Source organism: Mandrillus leucophaeus, unplaced genomic scaffold, assembly GCF_000951045.1.
Source record: "Mandrillus leucophaeus isolate KB7577 unplaced genomic scaffold, Mleu.le_1.0 Scaffold207, whole genome shotgun sequence".
NCBI classification, from domain to species: domain Eukaryota; kingdom Metazoa; phylum Chordata; class Mammalia; order Primates; family Cercopithecidae; genus Mandrillus; species Mandrillus leucophaeus.
Window position 1 is genome coordinate 3,606,714 of NW_012102110.1, and position 25,644 is coordinate 3,632,357.

Here is a 25,644-nt window from a genome sequence, read left to right on the forward strand (position 1 = left end):
TAACCCTTTCAAGAAATAGTTACTTAATGCCTACCTTCGTTGCGGCACTTATCCAAGAACTAGAAATACAGTCATAGAGAACTCAGCAGCTATCTTCTGGATATTGCATCATGGGGGAACTGACATTTGAACAAACAATTTTAGAAAAGATGCATACATTGTGAGAAATTCCTCCAGGTGAGTTTCTCTCTTCTAACTTGTCTTATTGGGTATGCCAAGAATGCAAGGACCTGACTGATCTTTATCAGTGTCATTTCTCAGGATTGTGTTTGCAACAAGCAACCTTGAGGGATAAGGTAAAGCCTCTCTTCAGTATAAAGAGTAGGCTTGTTTATTGCTTGCTAACGGAACAGCTGGTAACCCAAGTTCACTCCTCCTCGGTTGTGATGCCACCCTCTACATACACAGTATACACCTGGGCCTAGGTCATTTTATTCCTACAGGATACGGAGGCAAGGAGAACCAATATAAACACGATGCTCATGCTGCTTGCTCTACCATAATAGTCTTTTGTCTCTGACTCAGAAGTCTCATGTCATCTGCTAACATCCATGGAAGAGTTACAGGTAACTTTCTAGCTTAATAAATTGGATGAAATCCCAAGCTCAGCATACTAATAAAAATATATGAACTGATATGAATGATTACATAAGCAGTTAAGTTTTCTTGGGAATTAGTTTCCATGAGACACTTGGGTTGGTTCTGAATGATGAATAGGAATGGACTAGACAGAAGACAAGGCAGAGCATTCAAGACAGTACAATATTATGTACAAAAGAACTGAGATGGGATAAAGCACAACATGTTCAGGGAACTGAAACCTAAGTATCCTCTTAGAGCTATTACAGTAGGTGAGTCCAGATGACTAAGAGTCTTGCATACTCCATCAAAGAGCCTGTCTGCTTGTCCATTTCTTCCTGCATATGGGAAACCACTGATGGATTTAAGGAAGGGAGTGGTAACATGTTCAAATTTTCATTCTATAAGGTTCATTCTAGTGGCAATAAGAAAATGGCATGGAGCAATCTTTAGGTAGGAAATGAGCCATCAAGGAATAGAAGGTAGTAAGTCAAGAAGTAGACAAAACAGTCAGTAGCCTATTTTGATACTTTGAAAGCCTGAATATGAGTCTATAAAATGCCTAAACTAAGGGGCTGCAATAGGAATTATAAGGAGAGTATTGCTCCCAGAGATATACAGAAAGCAGAAGTAAAAATATTTATAAATCAGGTAGGTATGAGGAATGGGGGAGCAGCAAGATGAATCTAGGATCACTTTCAGATTGACAGTTGTAGAGAGAAGTCAAGGCTGAAGATGTATTTGGAATTCATCTATAAGTGGTAGGTGATCATTTGGACATGGATGGGACTACTCAAGTAAAATTGTAAAGAAAAGAACATACAACAAGCTGGATGCAGTGGCTCATGCCTGTAATTCTAGCACTTTGGGAGTACAAGGCAGGAGACTCACTTGAGGCCAGTTCGAGACTAGCCTGGGCAACAAAGCGAGACCACGTTTCTGGAGGAATACCTAATCGAAATCATAGTGACAGTCACTGAGATGGGAAAGCAAATAGAACAGAGCCCTGTATGATCACTCACAGAGATGCTGAAGTCATCCCAACTGTCAGGAGACACTGGAATAGAAGGAGACTATAACTGTAAACAAAGTGTCCAAATCTTTAACAAATGTGGAGTTTGTGAACTGTAGAATGGAAATGAGGCTCCGTGGGTGGTAAAACAACTAAATAACATGAATTTCTAAGGATGAAGAAGAGTATAGATTTTTAGGAGAGAGCTAAAACACACTATATCATGACCCTGTGACACAAGAAACATTCCTGAGTGAGCAGCCTACAGGGCTAAAAGGAAAGGGATGTCCCTGGAGAAGGGTCAGATTTCAACTAAACTAAAAATGTGTGGGCAAGGATACACTCTGTTAAGACACTATGGACACAGGGATATTTGTTCACAATGAAACTTGATTTCCAGAGGGGCGAGTGAAAATGATTTGGTAAGAGATTTGTGTTCAGAAGACTATGAGAAAAGGAAGTGTATAACTACAAATGAATAGGTGTGTTAACAAGTAATTAGAAGGGCTTGCATCTGTGGTACTCCAAATAATGAAGTGTTTCATGAGGCATGGGTGGAATTAACAAGATTTAAGCTTTCAAAGAAACTAGCAAATGTACACCCTATGGTGCTCTTGAAGTATTCGCTGGTTTTAGCATCTTTCTTCATGTGCTATAGGGCCATTATGATAAACAAGCAGCATCTTTACCACAGGAAGTTGGATACCAAGTCATCAGACACTGGAAGTATAGAGACGCTAAACTCATGTAACCCTCACCACAACTTTATGAGATAGGTACTATTATAAATCCAATTTTGCAAACGAAGAAATAAACACAGTGGTAAATTGTTCAGTTACACACCTAGTAAGTAGCACAGTTACAAGCAATCTGGTCTAAATACTGTGCTCTGAAATGTAAGCCTCCTCTCTCTCTAGAAAATATGTAAACTAGGAGATCATACAAAAGGAAAATATTCCAATTAAACATGTCATTGTCAGGGTAAAATGGAGGGTATTGTGTTCAAGTTTCTTGGAATCAGATGTATTGAAGCTGACTTGAATGTCTACTTCTCCCCACTGTCCCCGCTCTCACAGAAACAAAAATGCAACTGACCCATGGAATAAATCCAGAAATAAATGATTTATTGAAGCATTAAGAAGATAGCTGACCAAAAACAAACAAAAACTAGTGGAGAAACATAAGAACACTATTGGAGCCAGATCTGCCTAACTGCTACATTCCTGTCCCTAGAGACACTCTGTGTTACACTCAGCCAACCACAGTGTGATTCCAGGAAACAAAGGCCTCTGCCCTATAATCATCTCCCTTCTTCATCTTCCAGAATGTTTCAGTCTTTGCTTTGTCTACTTGATAAGAAATTTTTTTAAAACAGGTGTCCAATATCATGGAACAATCATTAGATTTTTTTCTAAAGGATCTCTAAAAAAACTGAAGAGAAGGTTTTCCCTACCCTTTGTTTGTACATTGGTAATACTCTCCTTGCCACTCTCACAGGGTTAGAGTTACTTACTTCAACATAGGAAGGGATAAATAGAATGTATAAGTCTTATTTTCACTAAATAACTTAGAAAATATCTGGTTAAATGGGTTGGATTGCTTTTTAGATAGGTATATTTACCTATCTAGGTAAAAAATAAATAGGTATATTTATCTATTATTTATAATAAGAAGAGCTAAATGTAAACATTTCCAAATGCATCATCTTTGGAAATCTCAACAATAACATCCTCTTGTCAAATAAAAATAATCAGACATTCATTTCCTCTATTAATTTTATACAGTGTGTTATCCTTATATATTAAGAAAAGATAATAATTATCAAGCATTGGTGTTATAAAAGCAGATGGGGTTTTGAAAGACAATAATAATTAAATGAGGCATGCATAATTTGACAACTCCTAATTACTGAGACTTCAGTGGTTATTTATGCATCTGATTACTTGTTGTCTTATTGTTCTTTCTTTCTTCTTTTCCTTTTTGTTGCCTGGTGTAATGACTACATGACAGCTGAATTTCTACCCTGAACTAACTTTGCTTATCTTTAAGAAACAGGACTTCTGCAATAAAAAGTTCCCTTTACAACCAGACCAGCTGAGACTGGTTAGAACTGAGATAGGCAACCGAATGACATCAAAAAGACCTCGGGCTTCATTATAATCTCATTTTCATACTATATGACACGCCCGCCAGCACCATGACAGCTGAAAATGACCATGACAATGACCGGAAGAGGCCATAAAAAGACAAAAAGGAAAGCAGCACTTCGATTCACCATCAATTGTGAAACCGATGGAAGTTCACCACCAATTTCCAGAAAAGAAATGCATGCTGCTCCTCTTGCTTTTTATGTCCTTTATTAGAGAAATCCTTTATTTTAACCCCCTCACGCTTCACTAGTTGAGAAGTTGATTTGTGAGCCACGCTCCTGTTTCTCAATTCCATGGACACTGAATAAAGCCTGCACTACTTGATACCCACTTTCGGTTTTGTGTATAGGCTTCATGACGAACAGGAAAAGATCCCATCTTTTGGGGGCCGGCTTTGTCAGTAACATCCTAGATGAACTCCTGTCAGTTCCCATTTTGGTAAGGTTACTATTCTATTCTTGGTCATTCAATAGGAGGTTTTTAAATTTTAAACAATGACAAGAAAGATAGAAAATGATTTTTTAAAAAGTAATCAGACATTACATAACTGAAAATGATCAAAAAATTACCTTGAAAGCATCATCATTTTGAGTTTGGTTATAGTAAATCCAGCTTTGTTTATAATTTCAATTATTTCTCCAGCCTTTGATATTGCATCTGGTTTAATTAGGGCTAGCGTTCTAGAAGGAAACAAAAAATAAGTTTGCAAATAAAAATAAAACTAGATCAACAGTTTTTATTTATAATTCCCAAGCAGCAGTAGTTTTCTCAACAATCATCCTAGATCATCAAAATTTGAAATTAATTATATAGAAAAGTGTATTAAAGACATCCCTTAAAAACTTATACAAAGTAAGCATAGTATTTTTCCCATGAACATCAAAATTAGATACTAAACTTGGGGGAGGGGGGAAGTTTAGGAAAAAAAGCACTAAAATTGTTATTTTTAATGTATCCGAATGAGAAAACACAGGCATTTAGAATCTCCAGTTCTTAGAATACATTTTGTACAAAGGACTAATCTCTAAAACAGTGCATTAAATATATTATGAGCTTGGTTTCTGATCTCTTAGACTTCAACATATGTACGCTATATAGTCAGTTCACCACTGATTTGGAAATAATTATATATTCTTCTATTGATTCTTTATTCATAACATGGGTGATTGCATGAAGAATCAAATGTCTTCTTATACAACAATGTATATGAATTGGTAACAACATGCTAACTTTTAAAATCATGTTCTTCTCCAAGAGGATACATCAGAACAATGCACTCTCCCCCTCTGAAGATTCAGAATTAAGAGCAATTTGGAGATGAAGATCACCCGAGGGTCCTCATTTTACTGATGAGGAAACTAGGCCTACCAAGGTAACATGCCAGAGGTTACACAACCGGTCAGCAGCATTCTCAGGACAAAACACCCAGCTCACCAGACTCCTAGGTCTGTCCTTCCACGTGACAAATAATGTTACCATTAATATTATTAAAAAGGGGCATCATCACCAAATTCTCAAGCATATTATTTGCAAACGCAATATAAAAATTATATTAGCTGGAGTAATTCTGCTTTTGTGATAAAGAATTGCTGCCACTTTCCCCTCTGCATTTCCAATTGCTCTTATAACACTGGCATTAATTCAAGGAATCCATAAAAGGAGAATGGTTGGTCTTTTCATTGTTGGATTTTTTTCACCAATAAGACAAAGTTAGCTCAGGATAAAATTCAAATCTCCTTACTTAAATTGGATATAGCTTATGGCTGAGGTTTAAAACTGTAATAACAAAAGAAAGTGTTCATCTTAGTGTGTTTATTACAAATTATAGCAGATAATGCTTTTCTTTGTTTTAAAGCAGATGAGTCAGTTATATTACTTTATATTGTCTAGCTTCATTGAAAACACACTTAAAACTCTTCACTTTTTAATTCATATTATTTAAATATTTTAAACCAAACTAACCTATAAACTGTTTATGCTCAACTCTGGAAGAACATTTCACTGACCATGGCTGTTAAAGAAAATATAAAACATGGCAGTAGTCATCAACGTCTATAAACAAGAAGCAATGTGAAAAGTCTAAAATTGACAAACAGCTTAAAATGTAATTTGATTTTCTCTTAAATGCCTACTAGAGACAAAAGATTGATTATGTGATAAATGACTCTAAAGAAATTCCTCTGTCATGTCTTTGCTGCTTAATTTTTCAGTAAGTAATAGTAAATTGTATTTTGGAGGGAAAATAAGAGAAATGTCAGGCATTATATGTGTTAATTTCAAAATAACAATAGCACATGAAGAAACAATAGGGCAACAAAGATGTATCAGTAGTATCTCTGTTATCTGTAACTGCATAACAAACCATCCAAATATGTAGTGGTTTAAAACAACAATTTCTCAAGGTTCTGTAGGTAGGCTGTGCAGTGGTTTTACCAAGAATCATTCACACAGCTGTATTCAGCTAGTGGACCAGCTGGGGGCTGTGCTCAGCTGAGACAACTAGGCTTTTCTCTCCTGTGGTCCTTAAGGAAGCTAGACCAGGGCTCTTCAAATACCACCACACAGCAACCAATGTACAGGCAATTGTCAAGTGTCCCCTTGAGTCATGTTTGCTGACATCTCTTTGGCCAATGCAAGTCACGTGGTCAAGCTCAGCGTCATTATGAGAGAAAACCACGAGGTATGATTCATTGAGAGCCATCAGTGTAACAATCTACCACTTAGTAATCCTCTTGCCTGCGCTGAGGCAAGCACTGTAAGATGCAGCATGAGATACTCTCCAAAGAAAACAAAAAATTATAAAAACCACTATTTAAGATTAAAACTTCTTAGCAATACACAGTAACTACTTCTTGTGAAAAAACAGTTTGGCCAGCCTTCACGAACCCAGAATATGGATTTCCAGAAAAAAAACAATTCTCACAGAGCTATGCAATAAATGTCTTCATCAAGTTCTGAGCAAAAATCGCAGCAAACATATTTTTGAGACAGATGACTGACTGGTATACAATAAATGTCCCAGATAGTATATAGTGCTATTGCTATGTAATAACGTCTTAGATAGCACAGTGCTACGGACTCTTCAAATGCCATTGACCAAAAAGAATAAATATGCAAACTTTCATCTATGCTAATGTATATAACTATTCTAAAAGGTATTCATATTTGTCTTAAGTATATAAAAACCTATTCTAAACATCAAGGCTAAATTTTTGGTTTTTCTCATGCTTCCCTTACAAGCATAACGTGTGTATCTGCCCCATGGATAAAGGAAGATTGTCTCAAATGAGGCACCTGTAATTTGGAGGAAAATTCAGTGAGTCAAGACTTTTGCTTGGCAACAATAGCAAAATTATTCAGAACAATTCTTCTACCAAAAACTAAAAAAGTTGATATTTTAAAAAATCTTTTAAAAATTAAAGATAAATTGACTAGATCATAAATAATTACTGGGACAAAAGTGAAAAAAAAAAAAGTAAGAATGAAAGGTAAGAATAAAAGTTGTTTTTGACTTGACAGCATTGCCTATCTGGAAAATCTGAACTTTGCTTTGTAATACATCATTGGGAAAGGGTAACAGAACCCAAGAGATGATCCTTCCTAAACCAATCTGGGCCCAAAGGCTACACCATCCCCCTTAGGGTGAATCAAAAACAACCAAGTCTTGAATGGCAATACAAGTTCACATCATGTAAGCAGTCTCAAAACTTACAATTTTTGAACTACCAGTCATACCGACTGCTAATGCCTCTGGGAAAAAGACAGAAGCAAAGGCAATTAATTCCCTCCTAGTAGGAAAGTAACGTCATCCTGTACCTCAAATAATTCATATGAAAATGCATATGACACATATAATATATACGTATATGCAATACACCCACACATACACACATGGCAATCATACAGAAAGATAACCACACACACATACACACATACAGGGACAAGGCCAACATGAGGGAAAACCAGGAGAAACAACAGGAGAGAGACCCACAAACACTTCAGATACTAGGATAATCAGACAAAAACTTTAAAATCTGTGCAAACTATGGTTAAAGGACTAAAAGACAAGTTACAAAATATTATCAGGCTATAGAAAACTATAAGCTACAAAACTGAGTAAGTAGATCTGAAAAAGAAAATATTAGAATATCTTGTGATGAAAATACAATAATAAAAATGAGAACTAGATAAAGGGTTTGACAGAAGAAAGCAAATTCAGAATGAAGCACAGAAAAACAAAAAGATACAACAGAGATAAGAAAATAGTTTCATGAATGTAAGTGAAATAAAGACATTTTCAGATGAGAGCAAACTGAAAGAGTTTTCTATTAATAAATATACTCAAAAGGAAATTACTTTTTTTAAATGTAATTTAAGTAAAGGTAAAATCATTACAAACAGAATGTTTCAGATAAAAGAAAGGATAAAAAGCAAAAAGTGAAGAAACCTAAATGAATACTGATTACATAAAACGATAATAGTAAATCATTAGGTTCATGGAAAAACAAAAAAACAAAAAAATACACAACAAAAACAGCATATAATTCAGCAAAAATCCCAGCAAAAATTGAGCTAAAGTCTTCTGAGACTCTTAGATTTTCAAGAAGGAAGGTGAAAATATTAATTAGATTTAAGTTTTACCAAGTTAAGTACATATGTTGTAGTTTATAGTGTAAACACTAACTGTATGTAGAAAAAAAAAAACAGATGAAAAAATCCTCAAGCAATCCAATCAATCAAAAGTAAAATAATAAAACAGGCAGGAGAAGAAAGCTCAGGATAAGATGTCAAGAGTTAAAGCCAAGTATATTAATAGTTACATTGCAAATAAGTACTCTACAGTAGATGCAGGTTATAAAATTGTATTTTTAAAAAAAATTTTTAAAGATAATCTAATTGGATTTTAAATACTAGATGACGGGTTGAAAGGTGGAGCAAACCACCATGGCACATGTATACCTATGGAATAAACCTGCACATTCTGCACACGTATCCCAGAACTTAAAGGAAAAAAAAGATACAAAAAGCAAACAAACAACAACAAAAAAAAACAACTAATGAAAGGCACACTTAGAATAGAATACTGAAAATCTAAAGTAAAAAGAATGGAAAAGGTATACCATGCGAATGTTAACCAAAAGAAAGCCATTGCAGCTATATTAATATCAGAGAACGTAGACTTTAAGGTGAAAGGCATTGCTAGAGATGAAGATGGTCTCTTCACAGTAATAAAAAGTTCAATTTACCAAGAAGATATAACAATTTAAATCACCTAGTAACATACCCTTAAAATTATAATATAAAGACTACATAACTACAGGAAGAAATAGACAAATGATAATTACATTAGAAAAGTTTAACAAAGCCTTGGCAATTGATACAATAAGCTGCCCCAAAATTAGTAAATATGTGAAAGATTTGAACATCACAATTCACAGACTTTACCTAATGGATGAATATATAAAACTATACAAAACAACTGCAGACTAAACATTCTTTTCTTTTCTTTCTTTCTTTTTTTCTTTTTTTTAGAGATGGAGTCTTGCTGTGTTGCCCAGGCTGGAGTGCAGTGGTGCCATCTCAGCTCACTTGAACCTCCCGGGTTCAAGCAATTCTCCCACCTCAGCCTCCCAAGCAGCTGGGACCAGAGAAGCATGCCACCACACCCAGCTAATTTTTGTAATTTTTTAGTAGAGACAAGGTTTCTCTTGTCTTGGCCATGTTGGCCAAGCTGGTCTCCAACTCCTGACCTCAAGTGATCCACCTGCCTCAGCTTCCCAAAGTGCTGGGATTACAAGCGTGAGCCACCACACCTGGCCTAAACATTCTTTTCTAACACACATAGCTAATTAATAATTTACTATTCTAAGCCAGAGGCAAATCTCAACCAGTATGAAAGGCAAAAATCATGAAGAATATGTCCTCGAGACACATGCAATTCAGCTAGATTCCAATACAAAAAGAGAATAAACAAATCTCCATATGTTTGGAAGTAAACATAATTCTAAATAAATAATAAACCAAAGAAGACAACACAAAGAAAGTAAAAAATATTTCTAACTGAATAAAAAATACATATCAAAAATAATAGGATATGATTATAAGCAGTATTTAGAAGGAAATTTATACCCTTAATTGCATATATTAAAAATGTTAAAAATTGATAGAGTACATAATTCTGAAACTGCTAATAGCAGAAAAGTGGAATAAAGAAAATTGGTCAGTAACCACCAACTTAGAATTGTGTGTCTAGCAATAGTACCATTAAAGAAAGAGGGTAAAATAAAAAACATGTGCAAATTAAAAGGAAACAGGTAGCTTACAATGAAGAAATGAAGGATAACAAGAAGAGAAATTATTCTAAAAGGACAGGTTGATATGCAAGAAGAATTGGTGAACAAATGTTTAGGTAAATCCAAGCAAATATTGTTTCTATCAAAATAAATAAATAAACAAACAAACAAATAAATAAAAGAATGTCTAACATGCAGGCAAAAAAAACTGAATGTCCAAAGACAACAATAACAATAACGAAACTATGTAAGGTTTAAGAGAAATTAGAGCCAAAGTGTCCTAAACTTGTTGTATGACTTGGGAGAGAGCCATGTTATTATAGAACTTTAAGTTAAATACATGAAAAAATTTCAAGCCTAACCAATAAAGAATAAGTATAAAAATCACATAACCTCTAAAGCAACAGAGAATATAGTAGGCAGAATAATACTACCCCTCAAAGATATCCACATCATAATCTCCAGAACCTATAAATATGTTACCTCACCTGACAAAAAGGACTTTGCAGAGGTGATTAAGATTACAGGCCTTGAGATAGTAGAGATTATTCTGGATTAATTCCCAAGGGCCCAATCTCATCACATGAGTCCCTAAAATCAGAGAATCTTTACTAGCTTTAGAGAACCAGAGAGATGTCAGTGTGGGGAGGACTCAGCATGCTATTAGTGGCTTTGAAGATGGAGAAAGGTGGCCCCAAACCAAGGAAAGTGGATGGCTTCAAGATGTTGGAATACGCAAGGAAATCGATTCTTTCCTAGAGTCTCAAGAGAAATGCAGCCTTATCAACACCTGATCTTTACCTGATGAGATCTGATTGGACTTCTGACAGAACTGTAATATCATAAATTTGTATTGTTTAAGTGACTAACTTGGTGGTAATTTGTTATAGCTTCAATAGAAAACCATAAAATATTTAAAAAAGAAAAACTGAAGAGAGGAAGAAAAATTTCTTCAACTAATCCAAAGAAAAGGCAAGAAGAAAAAATAGAAAAACAGCAAAACAAAATAGAAATATATACAAAAATATCAATAATCACAGCATATTTAAATGTACATGTACTAACTATACCAATGAAAATATAAGGGTTCCAGATTAAATTAAAAAAAAAAAAACTATATGCTATTTACAAGAGATATAAGACATATCTTAAGCATAACAGGGCAAGACTAAAAGAGATGGCAAAAAGATATTCATTAACCCAAATACACTATCAGTCAAATTCTTTCTAAGGAAAGATGGCTCAAGCTGGAGCTGGAAAGGAAATTGAACTCTAATCTGTTAACTGACGAAGGACCATATGACTGAGAATTGTAGAATGGAAAGGCAGAATTTTATCTTATTTTAAGGAAAAAAATATCAATTTCTCTCCGGGAATTTAATAATGAGAAGGCATTTTTCATTGTATTATTTGGGAGGCAGTTGTACTGTTGTTGGGTCTGTCGTACAATCAAGAGCATGCCATCTTGGACAATGATACTATAGGTAAGTAAAGATGAGAAAAAGATTGGGGGTGAGTTTTTAGCAAGGCCTTTGTTACTGAACTAAGGTGTTTCTCTTTGGGTGCCTTTCAGCAGCCAAAACTCAACTGCTCACCACTGGTCCTAGGACAATATACAAAGTAACAGTAACTGGTATTGAGGGAATGGTTTCCCAAAGGTGACAGCAAGACTAAACTAATATTCATCTGGTCTCTTCTCCGAGAAGTAGCCATAGTCTACTAGAGCACAGCAGCCAATTGGCTTAAAGGTATAAAACCCAGAAAACAACTAGGAATGTGTACCCTTGCTCCTTATGAGTAAAGTAACTTCCATCCCTGTTCCCATGAGAAAGTGCTCTCTCTCCTTCTTCCATTTGCTCCTCCACGTCTGGACATATTTAAGGGTTTCTGGTTATGTGTGGCCCTATCTCTTTTTTCTCAGACCTGCAGGTCCTCAAGTAGGGGATAGTGTACAAGTAAGGGATAGCGTATTGTTCTGCTGCTTTCACATGTTAAGCACGTCGGAGTCAGAGTCCAGCACCTGCAGTGGAAGCCTGTTTCTCTCCAGTGCTCTCTCTCCTGTGCTCCATGGGCTGGGAGGCAGGATGAGAACCCTGAGCAAGTGTGCCCTCAGTTTGTTCAGTAGATCCACCTTTTCCTCAGGCGGGCTTCTAAGTTCCAGATCAGTGTAAGGGAGGAGGAAATAGGATTAGAAAGAAAACCTCAACCATTCTCAAACACAGCTTTCACAAGACAGCCTAAATAAAATTAATACTTAATATTTTGATCTACATCTGTCTCCTGTGTTAGTTCTTCATCAGTTAGTAATCTGGAAGGAAGAATGGAGACTAACTGAGCTCAAGAAATGACAAGCAGCTGTTTTAAGGAGGAATGTAAAAGATAAAAAAGAGAAGAGAAATAAGAGAGATGTATGAAGGAGACAAGTAAATTGGTAAGATTAGGTCCCCATGTGGATTTAGGGATAAAATACATATGGAACTCAAGGACAGCTACCAATTTTCTATGTATGTGATTAGGTGAATGTTGTGTTAGTGCATACATAAGTAGGTTTTTCAATGAAAGAGAATTAATTTAATTTTGAATTTGTTAATTAATTCAATTTTGGATTTTTAAGTTCCTGTGAAAAATCTACATGGAAAAGTTCAGGAAAAAGATTAAACATATGGTTTTACAGCTGGGGTGATGACATAAATTTGGAAAGCAACACATTGTTGAAGTCATGGAGTACATAGAATCCCCTGGGAGGGTATATAGAATGAGAAAAAGAGGGCCATGAACAGAACGCTGGGGGAATACCAGGAGTCTTTTTTGCCTCTGAGAAGGAATGGCTCTGAGAAAAAAATAGCCAGAGAGACAGAGATGGAAGCAATGGTAGGGGTGGGGGTGGTGAAGCGCCATAACAACCAGAGGAAGACAGAATAATAATTTTTAAAGTATTATAAACTTAATTTATTTATTCCAGTTGGTATGGAAGAACAGAAGAGGTACATTTTTGGCATTTATTAAAATTAAATTATTTAATTAAAATTTTTAATTTAATTTAATTTTAATTAAAGTTAAAATGTCTTTTAATTCATTTATACATTAATTATGATATCCCAATACTGTAATCCTGTTAAACTACATAATACCTGAACCCGGAAGTTGTTTCAAACTTGATATAGCCAAGATTTTATGACATTTCCTTCTAATGAAATTTCTTCAAACATGTATCTGATGATACTGGCAAATCTTCACATAGAAAAAATGTATAGTTCATATGAGTCAAATTCTAATATTAGAGAATGTATGTTCATCCGTAAGAATTGTTAAACTACATAAGTCTAGAAAATATATAAAGTATTATTTCAGTACCTTTTAAAAAATTATCAATTAAGCAAATGCTTGGAATTTTGGGGCTGTATTTAAAAACTCAAAAGGTGATTTAGGTCAAAAGGTTATTTAGGTCAATCTCCCTACCTCCAGGGAGAAGTATTCTTAAGCCCCTTCCAAGCACAGGTCTCACCTAGTTTATGGCTTTTTATCCACATACCATTTCAGTACATCTCCAAGAGGACAGGAAAATGCATACTGTGACTGAGTTCCTGCTGTGATGGAGCCTCAAATAACTTGGGCTTAGACCTTGGGATCAAATTGACTTCATAATTTTTCTTCTGAAAAACAGCGGGGTCTTCCTTTCACTGAAAGTTAATAGATGGGCTCAAGAACTTCATGTATTTAACATCTACTATAATGTTGTTCACCCAACCTAGTGATGCCTTTCTCCCTTTAATTTGATTAGGTGACTTGTTTTCTGGCTGACACTCAAAAGGAATGAGGATGGCTGAATGTAAATATGTGGCTCAGTACTTAAAATTAATGGAGTTTTATATAGGATACTAGCATTATTTTTCATTGATTTTTATAAACTTCTTACTAAAGATATAAGCTATCAAAGTAAACATTTAATACCTCACTTATCACATGGGGAATAGCTGTCTATTCATATAAAATTCCTCTATCATTCATACACATGCATACATATACACACTGACTTATCATATGAGAACTATTTAATTATTTCTAGTTTGAGGTAATAAATTTTTAGAAAGACACAAATTGTATTGCATCTCTACATCTAAACAACAGAATCATAAAGTATCAATTGATTACTAGCTAAAATTAATATCAAAGACTGACTCATTGACAACTTGTAACCTTTATCCATTTGATTAGAGGATCTTTATAAAGAGAGGATAGAAATGTGAATCAAATGTCAGATTTCGACAGTCAAAGGGAATTGGAAAGCTGAAGCTAGTTCATGAGTTAAGCTGAATTATATTAAATTATCTGGATAACTGCTCCCCAGTTAGCTGATAGGCTCCATGGGGATCAATTTCACTCATCCTCCTCACTACAGGCTTTACTATAGAAAGAAAAGAGTTGAAAATGTAATTAGTTCATAAATTTTTTTCAACACTATACAAAACTGAGAACTAGACTAAATCAGTTGTTACACAGAAGGTGTTTCTGTGGAACGCTGATACACATACACATATATTTCCATATGCTTACTTTTGGCCATTTAAATAAAACAATACATTTTTGAAACTCTTCGGTTTGGAGGAAGTTTATTTAAATTGCCCAAATGGTTGCTGGATTTACTAACCCATATGCAATTAAGAAAGAATAAGAAAAGAAAATGGTAAATCAATTTGAGTCAGTAAAATATATACTACATATATTTTCAGTAACTATATAAAGCCCAAATACTTCAAATTTGTTTTTACATTAAAATAGAATTCTTCTGTTCATTCTGTTTTAAAATCAGTCCCATTCAACAGTATTTGCCAGCATATTAATTAGAGGTTTAGTAGAAAGAGAATGAATTTTAGAGGAAAACAAAACATGGTTTTCTGGTTTCCCTTTACTTTCTAGCTGTGTTACTGTGGACTAGTTACTTACCCATTCTATAAAATAGATTTAACAACATTCACTTCAGTCAAATCATAGTTAAAATATAAAAATTATCATTTTTATGGCTGGTATTTTATTTTTCTTAGGTCAGACTGTTAACCCTGACTCTCTAACTCACTTATTTTGCTAGTTTAAATAAAAATTTAAAGTAGTCTTCCAGCCTGGGCAAGACGGCCAAACCCCATCTCCTGCAAAATACCAAAAAATTAGCCAGGCATAGTGGTGCATGGCTGTAGTTCCAGCTACCTGGGAGGCTGAGATGGGAGGATCACTTGAGCATGGGAAGTCAAGAGTGCAGTGGGCTATGATCATGCCACTTCACTTCAGCCTGGGTGATGACAGAGTCAGACCCCACCTAAAAATATAATTAAATAAAATAAAGCAGTCTCGAACTGAGGTGTATGTAAAGTGCATATCAGAGTGTCTGGCATATAGTATGTGCTTCATAAATGAATGCTACACATATTTATTAGTTTTAAATAAAGGAATTATGGTTGGCATTTCCTTAATTCCATAGACTTTTACATAAGATCTCACAACATTAAAAGATTCCTGTTTATTTATCTAATACCTGAAATTTTTGTCCTATTTCAAAGAAAGTGTTTGGTCTTCCTTTGTTATGAGGCATTCACCACCCCTCTGATCCATCACCATTTGTGTACTAACACCCACACTGAGAATCCAATCACCTCAAGAACCATAAAGTGCTTATATAGAAAGACTATGGAAGTCACAGAAAGAGATATCATATTACTATGAGAGTGACTCAGATGTTAGGCAATCAACTAGTCATTTGAGTAGCAGATCTCAAAAAATAGTGTGATTGATTTGTTTTCTTATTGAATTAAATCATTTTTGGAGCCTTTTATACATATAACCTTAACTTCTACAAATAATCCCTATTTTAATTACAGCACCAATCACTCTACAGTAAAAAAAAAAAAAAATCCCCAAACCATACAAAATATAAACTACAGAAATTAGAGCCAAGAGAGATGACAAAGGACTTAAATTTTCATTTCAAATATAATTAATTCTAGTCTCAGAAAGTTGAAATTCATAAATGTAGAGATTGAAAATTAAAAAGTCATCTTGATAATACTGAAAATCAATATTCAGAAGGAAAACATCAGAAGTCCTTGTTTTCTATAAGTCTAATTTTCAGCTGTATCTACAAGTTGTTCTTTCTCACTTCCATTTTTTTCTTAGCCCCTTTTACAGATGACTGTATCTCTGAGATGTGCTAAGTGCCATAGGAGACATAAATATGAATTAAGTCAGATGAGACATGTACAACTATGATATATGCATTTTTTTTTAATTGAAAAAAGAAAAAGACAGAATGAAGACAACCATTTTCCAGGTCCTATCCATCCTCATATGGTTAAATACTCCCAGTCTTGATTCAGATAGACTTTGAACCCAAAGTTAGAGAATGTAAAAAGATTATATAATTGTTTTCTTACTTTTCTTTCCTACTGCCCAGCTGGCGAGCTGTATATTGATCCCCATAGTCAATTAATACCAATTGTCGAGAAAAGACATTCACTTTGTTGCCTATAAATAAATCTTCCAAGTGCAGGCTATCATATTTGGTCCGCTTTAAAAAGGTGCGATGATTCTTTACATCATGCTAGAACCAGACACAAGAATATAATAAACAAACAAACAAAATTTATGAATAAGGAAAGTTAATCTTATCATAAGGTAGAAATAATTCTTAATTCTGTCGTATCAAAGATGTTATATTCTGTTTCTTTTTTGTTACAAATATAAATCATAATTTTTAATTACTTCTATATTTCTGAATCCAATCTGGTAATAACATAAAAGCTTTTTATTACAAATTTAATACTCTTAAAACCCTGAATAGAAAGATTTGTTTATTACCAAATCATTTCAGTAGTCCTTACAACATGCTAAAGAGTCATACACCCAAATTTCTGCTTTTTTGTGTACACGAAATCCCAATACCAAAAAGATCTACTTGTTAAAATTGTGTTGCCAATGAAGAAACACAAAGAAATAAACAGAAGCCTCTTAGCTTGATCCCCTCAATTTGACTTTTTGTAGCAGTAACAGCTTTCAATAATGAGGACATATTTATGACCATAATAATCCTTATCTATAATCACTTATTGGTTATTTCTTATCCAAAACATGAATAATCCCATTTCAGTCTTTTTTTTTTTGAGACAGAGGCTCATTCTGTCACCCAGGCTGGAGTGCAGTGGCGTGATCTCAGCTCACTGCAACCTCCACCTCCTGAGTTCAAGCCATTCTCCTGCCTCAGCCTCCCGAGTAGGTGGGATTACAGGCATGTACCACCACGCCCGGCTAATTTTTTGTATTTTTAGTAAAGACAGGTTTTCACCATGTTGGTCAGGCTAGTCTCGAACTCCTGACCTCAAGTAATCCGCCCACCTCGGCCTCCCAAAGTGCTGGGATTACAGGCATGAGTCACCGTGCCCGACCCCTACTTCAGTCTTCTAAAAAAAAAAAAAAAAAATTTCCTATCTTGACATTAAAAGTAAAGGCACAAGTTAACTTCTTATACTGAAATTATAATGAATATTTTTAAAAAGAATTTCCATATATATACACACACACACATACATATAAATGTGTTTTTAAAAAGCAATTATATAAAAGGCAATGGTTCCCATGTTCACCCCCTTTGCCGACATTCAAGCAAAGAAAGGCTTATTTACCATTTCAACAGATCCATCCCCTGGGTAAAATAAAAGCTCATAACGTCGAAGAAGTGAAGCATTTGGATCATACCACTCTGCAATGAAAACGAATCTTTCACTATGACTCTGCAAAGAAAGACAGAAGAATTTTAACACTAACATATAAAGAACAAGCACTCTCCTGTAAGTCACACAAAATGAAAGCAAGAATTACCAATTTGCAAAAAACAAACTTACTCCTAACTATTGTATTGAATTTTTCTGCTTTTCAACAAAATATCAGTTATCAACACACCCTCAGAAATATTTCTTTTTAATTTCTCATATCTCAGAGATGACTTATGGATTGCTTATTACTTTATAGCCATCTAATCATCCTGAGTAAATTAACATTTTCTGAGAACATGAGCTCCTGATTTTACTGTGGTAGCAATTCAGTCCTTCTGAAAGCAAGTTTACATAGAGACTATCAATAAATTAATATAAGCATACATTTCTGAGGAAAGCTCTCAATTATATGAAGTTTTGGCTTCCCTAAATTTGAGAATCTAGTAGTATCAGAATATTACCATTAAAATTATAGTAAACATCTTTTTTCCTTAGTAATTACATATGATAGTATCTTTTTATAGAAATAGAGAATGTGTTAGTCTAGGACCTCTGAAAATAAATGTGAAGACAAGATTGAACATGCAAGAATTTCATTAAGGAAAATTCCTGTAATATAAAATGAGGAGGGAGCCAAGGAAGACTAGAAACGCTGACAAAAACAATGCAAGTTTGACACAGAGTGGTGGAGAGATGCAAGCAAGGTTAAGTAGAATCATCCCAGATTGCTACAGCCTCTAAGGAAGGTTCAGTAAGCCCATCAGGAAGTGCTAGAGCCAGGTGACTCCCAAGGACACGGAGGGGCCAGCTTTAGTATCCCTGTTCCTCTCAATCACTGGCTGGGAGCAGCCTTTGGGAAACAAGTGCTCAGCACAAAAGCAGCAGTGGATTTCAGAGAACAGCAGCTGGGACCCTTGGTCATTTAGGTTGCCTGTAGTTGGAGGTCTGTGAAGTACATTCTTAGGGCTACCACAGAGAGCAAAAAATGAAAAAAAATAAGTCAAAGATGGGTCCTTTTCCCTTGACTATCGAGCAGGATTTCCCATTATATATGTTAGTAAAAATACCCTCGCCCCAAAGGCCCTTCATTATAATAAGCTAATAAAAGCATAGGGAAGAAGGGAATCTAGGAGTTTTATTGCTAATTCTGGATTTGCCATCTGATGCTCTGGTTAGGGTAAATTTGGGGATTCTTTTTATGTTAATAATTGACTTATAAATTCTAATGGTAGAAGGTGTATGTCTTATTATATTTATAATATATCCATAAACTATAATGTAGATGAGTAGTTTTTAAGACACTTTTATTTTTCCCACAATCATCCAAAGACATATTTAAACGATGCTGATTACTCAAGAGAAAATAAACGTAAAATAAGAGACATACTATGACATTTGCAAAAGCCTTTCATCATACGTATTTTTCATATTGACTATATAACAATACAGCTTTTTTGAGTTTAGGTTTCACTGTGCATTCTAGTATTGTACTCACTTACAAATAAAAATTTAAATATTAGTAAATTATTGAAATTTTTACTATCTATAATAAAATATTTACTTAAATACATAATTGAAATGTTGCCTTCACTAAAATAAATATGAAATAGAAGAAATGACACATCTAACTAAAGCAAATGAAAAATCAATGAAACCTGGTACTTCCATTTATCCACGTAGCCTATCCACCAAACCTGCCAGCCACACTCTTTAATTCTGAATTGGGCAGCAGAATTTTGCACTATACACTATCCAGAAAACAGTTTTAATACAAAGAAAATAAACTGAAGAACTATTGCTTCTGGCTATGACAAAGTAGCTCATAGCAAACCAATGCTACTTCCAAGAACAACTAGAAAAGTAGGATATCAAAGATTTGGAGAGCTTTTAAGGCAGCCAGGGTATGAGGATCCAAGATCCAGAAAGACAGGAAGCCCACTGAAATGAAACCAACATTCATTGTGTTGTTTTTACCCGTAAGACACGTGCTGAGTCTCAAGTCAAGTAGGCAAGTGACTGAGAAGCCTAAGAAGCTGGTAGAGGGAGCCCACCAAGGGGCAGAGAAACAGGTACAAAAGTGAGCTCAAACCTGTGCTTGTTCAGTAGAGTTTTTGGAAACGAACTCCCAAGTCAGTGCTGTTTCCACTGTGAGAAAAGGTTTATTACTCCAAGTACAAATTATATTCAAACTTGATTTAAACTTAACTTTCTGGTTTACCTTTACAGTAAAAACTGTGTTTACTTCCCAGAGTTAAAAGATATATCTAGAGATATAACAGTGGTACATCTGCACTTGGGATAAAACATCACAGGTTGATCTTTCAACTACCTGCCTGACACATATGCACACACACATGCACACTTACACACACCAAAGCCACCTTTAAAATTTAAAGAAAATTTACTTTTCAGCTTTGTTGAGCCAAATCTAGAAAAAAAGAGGAACTTGGTTTCCTTTTGCTTTTTTTTCCTCAAATGATATTAAAGCTATATATCATTTTGTTTTTAACTCTTCACTTTATGGATAAAGAAACTGAGCTCCAGAGAATATAAATGACTAGAATAAGGTCACAGAGCTGGTTAACAACTGAGCCAAAACTGGAAACTACACTTTCTATGACTCAGATATTTCCATATCACTAACCTTCCAGGGCCAACTCAAGAGGGAGAAACACTTTAGTAGCATATAGATACACCTTCAGCTGTTTGCCACAGATGCTCTGATGAGAATGTCACAACCTAATGATTATACAGACAATCATTAGTTCCTTCTTCCTTGAAGATTCCAGCTTCTATCAAAAGTAATTTATGGGGAGCATTTAAAGATTACACTGCATCAAAAACAGACTTTCTTAAAGAAGCCAAATCATTTTTCCTCTTTTGAACATTTTAAATATAAGTTATACATAATAAAAGAGTTGATCCCTCACACATAAATCACACTTTGTTCCAGAAATCTTAAAGTCTTAAAGGAAGATGTGTATTATTATACCCAGAAGTCTTGAAGTGACTTGAACTGGACAATGTGGTATTATTGTACCCAAAAGCCTTAGTATCTTAAAGTCTTAAGGTCTCTGTCTATACAGAGAGAACTCAATGGTAAGTAATGTAAACAATTTTTACATTGTAACATGCATATATGTGTGTGTATATATGTATGTTATTGAGTGTAATATAAAATTCATATGTTTTATAACATAAAATAGGTGATTTTACGGAAATTTTGACCAATATTGGAATTGCAAGTGAAATTATATTTGAAGACTAAGCAAGTCCTTAGTGAAATAAATCACACCACTACCTCTCTCTGCTACTGTTTAAAGGAAGGCCCAGCTTTACAATGGATCATATGAAATTAACAATCTTTTCCATATAGATATACTTAAAAAAATCCAATCTCTCAGTTCAAGAGTGAGTTTAAGCTTATGTTACCAAGCAAAATTGTACTTTGGCCTCACATATTTCAATAATATTGATCAGAAAGCCATTCCATTCCTGATGATACTTTGATCATCAATCAACAAATACCAACTGGACCTGGTACTGCCAGTATGCTGAGTGCAATGAGCACGCCAATCTGGTAAGTCTGCTGCTGCTGGTGCTACTGCTGCTACCATTTGCTGGCAGCCTACAGCAAGTGACATGGCCCTGAAATGTGTGGCTTAAAGAGAAGATCCAGGAAACTATAAAGGGTTTTTTTGGGGGAAATTATGGAGGAATATTTGAGAGTCCAAAAGACATGGGCAAGACTTAATCTCTGTAAGCCTCATTTTCCCCATCTGAAAAATCGAAACAGTACTTTCCTCATAAGGTAGTTATGGGGATTAAATGACTTAGTTTACATGAAGCACTTAAGATTTCTGTTGCCTATGTCTCCCAAAGCAACGATGGTGGTTTATAGGTCCACCTGTGACTTTAGAGCTGCATTGCACACACTCATCTCCCTCACTGATCTTTTTCTGACATACAAGAAGAGCATCTCTGGATTTGTGATGATGCAGCCTCAGCTGCAACTAATCCTAGGTAAATAGTTTTTTAAAGGTCTTTGTAGAAAAAATCAGTATGAAGGAAAAAGGGATTTATGATGGACAGAAAAATGACCAAAATTATATTTATAAATGAAAATAAAAGCTACTGAAAATATAATACTAAGTAAAATTTTGTAAAGGATATATAATATTAATAAATCAGAGCCAAAGTACAATTCTTACCTTTTGGGGAGTTCAAACAGTTATAGATCTGTTTTTGTCAATAAAAATTTTAGTAACACATTTCTTTTTAAATTTTATAACACTATCTGTTACATATTCATCATTAGTTTTATAGTGGACTTAGGGTGCCCCTTAAAGCAGATACAGCTTAGATCATAATACCCAAGTCTTTTCAAATACATGGAAAGCCTTCCTAAGAAGGATAGGTACAAACATGCCAAAATTGCAAAGACAACAGTAAATACCTAACTTTTCAATGCCCAGACACAGATGAACATCCACAAGTATCAAGATCATCCAGGAAAATATGAACTTACCAAATAAACCAAATAAGGCACAAGGAACCAATCCTGAAGAAACAGACATGTTTGACCTTTCAGAGTATTCAAAATAGCTCTGCTATATGTTTCAAAATCAACCCTGGCTAAGGGCCTGAAGCAAACCAGTTTAGTGCTAACAACAACAAAAAAAATCTAATCTACTTTATTTTCACTCTACCTTCTCTCCCACACATTCCTTATTTCTCACTCTACTACTCCAAGCTTCAACTTCTTTGTTCCTAAATATTTTATGAAAAAGTTCAAAACGCTTTTTCTTCTAGATAAGCAATGTTTGTGTTTTCTTAATGTCATGCTGTGGTTTGAATTTTCAAATTTCATGAAAATTTGTGTTTCCTGGAAAAAAACAAACAAACAAACAAACAAAACAACAAACCTCTGCTAAGGAAACCCAAGAAATTCAAGATAACACAGAGCAGAGAAGAAATTCAGAATTCCATCAGATAAACTTAACAATGAGATTGAAATAATTAAAAAGAATTGAGCAGAAATTCTGGAGCTGAAACTGAAGAAGGCATCAGAGTCTTTTAATAACAGAATTGATCAAGCAGAACAAAGAATTAGTGAACTTGAATACAGGCTATTTGAAAATATACAGAGGAGACAAAAAAAGAATAAAAAACAATGAAGCACACTTACAGGATCTAGGAAATAGTCTGGAAAGGGCAAATCTAAGAGTTATTGGCCTTATAAAAGAAGTAGAGAAAGAGATAGGGACAGAAAGTTTATTCAAAGGGCTGGTAACAGAGACCTTCCCACACCTACAGAAAGATACCAATATCCAAATACAAGATGGTTATAGAAAACATCAAACAGATTTAATCCAAAGAAGACCACCTCAAGGCATTTAATAATCTACCTGCAAAGGTCAGGGATAAAGAAAGAATTCTAAAAGCAGCAAGAGTAAAGAAGCAAATAAACAATGGAGCTCCAATACATCTAGGAACAGACTTTTCAATAGGAACCTTACAGGCTGGGAGAGAGTGGCATTACATATTTAAAGTGGTGAAGGAAAAAAAGACTTTTATCCTATAGTAGTATATTTAGTGAAAATATCCTTCAAACATGAAGGAGAAATAAAGACTTTCCCAGACAAACAGAAGCTGAGAAACTTCATCAACACCAGACCTGCTCTATGAGAAATGTTAAAGGGAGTACTTCAATCGGAAAGAAAAAGACACTAATGAGCAACAAATAATCACCTGAAGATACAAAACTCACTGGTAATAGTAAGTACACAGAAAAACACAGGACATTATAACACTGTAACTGTGACATATAGAGAAATGCAAATCAAAACCATGATGCGGCACCATCTCACACCAGTCAGAATGGCTATTATTAAGAAGTCAAAATGGCTGGGTGCGGTGGCTCACGCCCATAATCCCAGCACTTTGGGAGGTCGAGGCAGAAGAATCACGAGGTCAAGAGTTCGAGACTAGCCTGGTCAACATAGTGAAACCCTGTCTCTACTAAAAATACAAAAATTAGCCAGGCGTGGTGGCAGGTGCCTGTAGTCTCAGCTACTTGAGAGTCTGAGGCAGGAGAATTGCTTGAACCGGGGAGGAGGAGATTGCAGTGAGCTGAGATGGTGCCACTGCACTCCAGTCTGGTGACAGAGCAAGACTCTGTCTCTAAATAAATAAATAAAATCCATTACAAATGATACTGGAGAAATTCAAAAAATCTTTATGGCTACTACAAGCAACCATATGCCAATAAACTGAAAACTCTAGAAAAAAAACAGAAAAATAACTAGACACATACAATCTACTAAGATTGAACCAGGAAGAAATTCAAAACCTAAAGAGACCAATAAGAAGTAATGATATCAAAGCCATAATAAAGTCTCCCAGTAAAGAAAAGTCCAAAAAATAGAGGAGGAAGGACTACTTCCAAACTCATTCTATGAGGACAGTATTACCCTGATACCAAAACCAGACAATGACACATACAAATAAACAAATAAATAAATAAATAAAAATACAGGTCAATATCTCTGATAAATATTGATGCAAAACTCGTCAACAAAATACTAGCAAACTGAATTCAGCAATACATTAGAAAGATCATTCATTATGACCAAGTGGGATTTATCCCTGGGATGCAAGGATGGTTCAACATAAGCAAATCAATCAATGTGATATGCCATATCAAAAGAATGAAAGATAAAAACCATACGATCCTTTCCATTGATGTTGTAAAAGCATTTGATAAAACTCAACATACCTTCATGATGAAAACTCTCAAGAAACGGAATACCGAAGGAACATACCTCAACATAATAAAAGCATATTTGACACATATAACAGACCCACAGCTAGTATCATACTGAATGGGGAAAAACTAAAAGCCTTTCCTCTGAGATCTGAAACATGACGAGGGTGCCCATTATCACTACTGTTATTCAGCATAATAATGGAAGTCCTAGCTAGAACAATCAGACAAGAGAAAGATATAAAGGGCATCCAAATTGGAGAGGAAGAAGTCAAATTATCCTTGTTTACAGATGATATAATTTTATATTTTGAAAAACCTAAAGACTCCACTAAAAGACTCTTAGAACTGATAAATTCAGTAAAGTTGCAAGATACAAAATCATACAAATATCAGTGGTACTTCTATATGCCAACAATGAACAATCCAAAAAAGAAATTTTAAATAGTTATCCCATTTACAATAGCCACAAATAAAATAAAATACCTAAGAATTAACAAAAGAAATGAAGTGAAGATCTCTACAGTGAAAACTATAGAACACTGATGAAATAATTTGAAAAAGACACCAAAAAAATGGGAAGCTATTCCATGTTCATGGAATTGGAAGAATTAATATTGTGAAAATGTCCACACTACCTAAAGCAATCTACAGATTCAGTGCAATCCCTATCAAAATACCAATGTCGTTCTTCAAAGAATAGAAATAGGAAAAACAATTCTAGAATTTATTTGGAACCACAAAAAACTCAGAATAGCCAAAATCATCCTAAGGAAAAATAACAAAACTAAAAAAATCACATTAACTGACTTCAAATTATACTACAGAGCTATAGTAATCCAAACATCATGGTGCTGACATAAAAACAGACACATAGACCAATGGAACAGAATAGAGAACCCAGAAAAAATCCACACACCCACAGTGAACCCATTTTCAACAAAAGTACAAACAAGATACACTAGGGAAAAGACAGCCTCTTTAATAAATGGTGCTGGGAAAACTGGATATCTATATGCAGAAGAATGAAACTAGACCTCTCTATCTCCAGCCATATACAAAAATAAAATAAAAATGGATTAAAGTG

General features: G+C 34.7%; 1 protein-coding gene across 3 annotated transcripts in view; it reads right to left on the minus strand.

Moving 5' to 3' along the window:
* The window catches only part of NME7 (NME/NM23 family member 7), a 218,990-nt gene that overhangs the window by 165,141 nt on the left and 28,205 nt on the right, over positions 1 to 25,644 (minus strand). For 2 of the 3 annotated variants that reach the window (XR_001006073.1, XM_011979942.1), the window contains exons 2-4: positions 17,702 to 17,809; positions 16,457 to 16,623; positions 4,311 to 4,421 (exon numbers count right to left, since the gene is read on the minus strand). Coding sequence is in view for 2 of the 3 variants with exons in the window: in XM_011979942.1 (XP_011835332.1) it covers positions 4,311 to 4,421; positions 16,457 to 16,623; positions 17,702 to 17,809 (386 nt within the window). In the remaining variant the exon portion in view is untranslated. The remainder of the gene's footprint in view (positions 1 to 4,310; positions 4,422 to 16,456; positions 16,624 to 17,701; positions 17,810 to 25,644) is intronic. The other variant, XM_011979943.1, reaches the window with a different exon arrangement.